This window comes from Hibiscus syriacus, unplaced genomic scaffold, assembly GCF_006381635.1.
Source record: "Hibiscus syriacus cultivar Baekdansim isolate YM2019G1 unplaced genomic scaffold, ASM638163v2 tig00110963_pilon, whole genome shotgun sequence".
In the NCBI taxonomy this organism is placed as follows: domain Eukaryota; kingdom Viridiplantae; phylum Streptophyta; class Magnoliopsida; order Malvales; family Malvaceae; genus Hibiscus; species Hibiscus syriacus.
This window is the reverse complement of record NW_024062936.1, coordinates 408,691-413,583: the sequence shown is the minus strand read 5'-3', so window position 1 is coordinate 413,583 and position 4,893 is coordinate 408,691. Positions and strand designations below refer to the sequence as shown.

Genomic DNA, 4,893 nt, shown 5'->3' with positions numbered 1-4,893 from the left:
GAAGAGAGTAACAACAGATTGATTATTTTTCGTCCCATAAACCTTTTGTAATTATTAGTATCTATTTGTTTTGATCTTAATCCATCATTTTTCTCATGCTTATCACATATAAAGCAGTTACAAATCATTTGCTTCCACCAAAAAGACACGTGGGAAACATTGAAAAGCGAAAACCCACCTTACTAATTACCCCCAATGATTTCATGATTGAAAAACTAAGGCAAATGCAAGATGTTCACATTTATTTGACCATATCTCAAAGTTGATCTCCCACCAACCCTTCCTATACGCAAACGTATATAGTTTTAGCTTAATTTTGTCTTTACTTTCTCGTTGACAAATAATAATAATGTAATGAACTTGATGACCTATAGGGGAGATGATTGTTGGACCTACCAAGACGCTTTTCATGGACGAAATATCAACGGGCCTTGACAGTTCCACGACATACCAGATAGTTAAGTGTTTGCAGAAGATTGTGGTTGTGCACCTAACGGAGGCCACAATCTTGATGTCCCTACTCCAACCGGCTCCCGAGACCTTCGACCTCTTTGATGATATCATTCTCTTATCAGAGGGCCAAATTGTCTACCAAGGTCTGCGTGAGCATGTTGTCGAGTTCTTCGAGAGTTGTGGCTTCAAATGTCCTGAAAGGAAAGGCACAGCTGATTTCTTGCAAGAGGTAGAACTAAAACGCCGTTGTCAGTTGACATTGTAACTTACTTGATAACAGTAAATTCGGTTTTAGTTTAGTTAGAACGAGAAAACAGTGCAACATAAGCTGACAAGGTAGTGAGATTGTGACAGGTTAACTCAAAGAAGAATCAAGAGCGATACAGGGCAGATAGGAGTAAACCCTACAGATACATTACTGTAACAGAGTTTGCAAACAGGTTCAGGCATTTCCATGTTGGAGTGAGGTTAGAGAACGAGATCTATGTGCCTTTCGACAAGTCAAGAGGCCATAGAGCGGCATTGGCCTTTAAAAAAATACTCGGTCTCCAAAATGGAACTTCTTAAGGCCTGTTGGGACAAAGAGTGGCTATTGATCAAGAGGAATTCGTTTATTTATGTTTTCAAGAGAGTCCAGATTATCATCATGGCAATCATTACTTCCACAGTATTTTTGAGGACTGAATTACACACTAGGAATGAGCAAGATGCGGCAATCTATGTCGATGCACTTCTGTTTGGAATGATCATCAACATGTTCAACGGTTTCTCCAAGCTCTCCACGATGATCAGTAGGCTTCTGGTGTTATACAAGCAAAGAGACCTTCTATTCCACCCTGTCTGGACCTTCACTCTGCCTACGTTCCTACTCCGGGTTCCAATATCTATTCTAGAATCCACTGTTTGGATGATCGTAACATATTACACTACTGGATTTGCACCTGAGGCCAGCAGGTAAATTGAATATGTACTTTTTCTTACTTGAGTAACAAGTCATATAGTAGCTCAAATTAGTATTAACTTGCTAACCCCTCAAACCTATTGACAAGTTTTTCAAGACATTCCTGTTGGTGTTTTTAGTACAAAAAATGGCAGCTGGACTCTTTAGACTTACTGCTGGAATATGCAGAACAATGATCATAGCTAACACTGGTGGGGCTCTCACTCTTCTCGTGTTCTTGCTCGGAGGCTTCATCATTCCAAAAGGTACGCATTAGTATTATAAAGGTCGGCATTAGTAGAAAAGATAATTACACTTATCAGCGTTTGTAAATATCTTAAGTTTCTAGTGAAGCTACATTAACTTTAAAAAAGAGTAATATGGAGTGGTTTTCTCTGTACAGGTGAAATCTCAAACTGGTGGGAGTGGGCTTACTGGGTTTCACCTTTGACTTATGGTTACAATGCCTTTACTGTGAATGAACTATTTGCTCCAAGGTGGATGAACAAAAAGGTATTTGTTCAATTTTCCAGGGACAAAAGATACCAATTAGTTAAAACTATAACAATGCATGTATACTTTCATTTGAAAGAAAGCAAGTTACAAGCGGAATCTTTGTCCACAATGCAGGCTTCGGACAACGTTACGAGCTTGGGATAAAAACTGGTATTGGATTGGTGCAGCTGCTCTTTTAGGGTTTGCAATGTTGTTCAACATTCTCTTCACCTTCGCTCTCATGTATCTAAACCGTAAGTTTTAACATATTTTTAGGTTAATGTATCCATTATGTTGCCCATCTGTGTTTTTTCCTTTAGGTAGCTAATCTTGTATATTTTCTTGGTTGGCATAATAGCCCTTGGGAAGCCACAGGCTGTAATTTCAAAGGAAACTGCCAAAGAGCTGGAGGCTAACAATGAGGGTTCCAAGGGTGAACCAAGGTTAAGGAGACCAAAATCAAGCAAAGATTCGTTCTCTCGATCTCTGTCTTCTGTGGATGCAAACAATTCGAGTAAGAAACATAAGAAAATGAACTATGTTGATCTTGCTTCTCTCTTAACTTGGTTACCAATTTATGCTAATCATATCAAATAAAATCTTTTAGGAGAAATGGAAATCAAAAGATTGAGCAGTCGAACCAATCCCAACGGAATGAGCAGGAATGATTCTTCTGTTGATGCCGCCAGTGGTGTTGCTCCCAAGAGAGGAATGGTTCTTCCCTTCACTCCTCTGGCAATGTCGTTCGACACTGTCAATTACTATGTTGATATGCCGCCAGTAAGTTCCCTTTTCCACTCTCAACAACTCTTTTTAGTTACCACTACATCAATACGACTATAAGCTTATCATCCAAAACAAAAGCAAAATAAATACATAAACCTTATAATTGTTACCGTAGAGCATGGTCTAAAGCTAAAGTTCAGTTATTTAACAGGAAATGAAAGCACAAGGTGTTGCAGAAGACAGGTTACAACTACTTCGATGAGTAACCGGTGCATTCTGGTCTGGAGTCTTGACTGAACTGATGGGAGTCAGTGGTGCAGGAAAGACAACATTGATGGATGTTCTAGCGGGAAGAAAGACCGGTGGATATATCGAGGGTGATTTTAGAATTTCGGGATACTCCAAGATACAAGAAACCTTTGCTAGAATTTCTTGATACTGTGAACAAAATGATATTCACTCGCCCCAGGTTACAGTCAGAGAATCCTTGATTTACTCGGCTTTCCTAAGGTTTCCAAAAGATGTCACCAAAGAGGAAAAGATGGTAAGAATTCTCACTTCTGTAATTTTTAATGAAATAAAGCATAGCATTAGTTGTTTAATTTAGTCTGTAAACAATATTTGCTTTTATCTTTTAGATTTTTGTGGGTGAAGTGATGGAAATGGTGTTGGGAAATAAACCGGGTACGAGTAATTTCCCTATAGCCAGATTAGTGAGAATATGAAATAAAAGAGGAAAAATAATACCCGACAAATTGATAACGGAGTTCAGCCAATTGTGCTTACGTCTCCAGACTGCTGCAGATCTTTTACTAAAGGGAAAAAATTACAGGTGTTTACAAAACACACTTGAGAGAGAACTAGAAGATTTTGGGATAATTTTGAAGCTAAATGAGCTAGGGTATTTATAGTTGAAACTTAGGGACTAATCTTTGAAAATACCCTAAAATACAATGATTAAATGTGTGATTATCCCATTGCTCAAATTCAATGAATTCAAGCCGCCCCACTTGCTCAGCCGCCCATTTAGCTAGCAGCCCATGTGCTGCCTTTGTTGAAAAATATCAAGCAAAGCCGGTGCCCCCACCAAGCAAGCTGGTGCCCCCCTTTGACTTTTCTTCCAACAATCTCCCACTTGAAGACTGATTTTAATCTGTCTTCACACCTTGATCAATGCAGCAACATTTCTGGTCTTGTTATTCTAGCATGCCAACTGAAGCTGAACACAACTTCAGTTTGTCCGTAGTCACCGTCTTTGTCAACATGTCTGCCGGATTTTGAGCTCCACTAATATTTTCAAGTTTCAAAATCTCATCTTCCAGAAGAGACCGGATAAAATGATACCGTAATTGTATGTGCTTCGTCCTGGAATGAAAAGACGGATTCTTCGCTAGATGGATAGCACTTTGACTATCACAATACAAGACATTGTTTTCTTGCTTCTTGCCTAACTCTTCCAAGAAACTTTGGAGTCAAACCATCTCCTTGATGGCTTCCGTAACAGCGACATATTCTGCTTCAATGGTGGAGAGAGCAACTATCTTCTGTAGTTGAGAAACCCAACTCACTGCAGTACCTCCTAGAGTATAGACATACCCTGTAGTGCTTCTTCTGATGTCAACATTTCCGGCTAAGTCAGCATCTACATAGCCTGTCAGTATCGTATCTCCACCTTTGAAACAAAGTGCTTTGTTTGTGGTACCCCGCAGATATCTGAGGATCCATTTGACAGCTTCCCAGTGTACTTTGCCCGGATTATTCATGTACCTGCTAACAGCTCCCACTGCATGAGCAATATCTGGTCTGGTACAAACCATGGCATACATCAGACTTCCAATTGCTGAGGCATACGGCACCTTCACCATGTGTGCACGTTCTTCCTCCGTCTTTGGTGACTGTTCTTTGGAGAGTCTAAAATGAACACCTAAAGGTGTACTTACTGGTTTAGCATCTTGCATGTTGAACCTGGAGAGTACTTTGTTGATGTACTCAGCCTGTGATAACATCAAAGTCCCCGAATTTGTGTCTCTCTTAATCCTCATCCCAAGAATCTGCTTTGTTGCACCCAGATCTTTCATTGCAAACTGCTTCGATAATTTTTGCTTCAAGTTTATAATATCTTGCATGTCTGAGCCTGCAACGAGCATGTCATCAACGTACAACAATAAAATAATGAAGCTATTGTCGAACCTCTTGATGTAGCAACAATGATCTGCTTGGCATCTGGTAAAACCACTGCTACTCATGAAGCTATCGAACTTCTTGTACCATTGTCTAGG

The 4,893-nt window shown here is 39.7% G+C and overlaps 1 protein-coding gene across 2 annotated transcripts; it reads left to right on the top strand.

The window, feature by feature from the left end:
* The first annotated feature begins 1,594 nt into the window (after positions 1 to 1,594).
* Positions 1,595 to 2,797, top strand: LOC120148621 (ABC transporter G family member 42-like). 2 transcript variants are annotated; one of them, XM_039161698.1, is made up of 5 exons: positions 1,595 to 1,659; positions 1,797 to 1,906; positions 2,024 to 2,142; positions 2,247 to 2,402; positions 2,499 to 2,797. In XM_039161698.1, exons 3-5 carry the CDS (start codon positions 2,097 to 2,099, stop codon positions 2,729 to 2,731), a joined length of 435 nt encoding a protein of 144 aa, XP_039017629.1. In that variant the 5' UTR covers positions 1,595 to 1,659; positions 1,797 to 1,906; positions 2,024 to 2,096; the 3' UTR covers positions 2,732 to 2,797. The 2 variants fall into 2 exon arrangements, with proteins under 2 accessions (XP_039017629.1, XP_039017628.1); XM_039161697.1 differs by having other exon boundaries at positions 1,610 to 1,659; positions 2,496 to 2,789.
* Positions 2,798 to 4,893: the final 2,096 nt, after the last annotated feature.

Bases quoted from the DNA above. Each gene is read 5' to 3' on its own strand.
- LOC120148621 (XM_039161697.1), top strand. From the start codon at position 2,097: ATGTTGTTCAACATTCTCTTCACCTTCGCTCTCATGTATCTAAACC. The intron at 2,143-2,246 runs GTAAGTTTTAAC...TTGGCATAATAG, and splicing joins CGCTCTCATGTATCTAAACC to CCCTTGGGAAGCCACAGGCT. The intron at 2,403-2,495 runs GTAAGAAACATA...AAAATCTTTTAG, and splicing joins TGTGGATGCAAACAATTCGA to GAGAAATGGAAATCAAAAGA.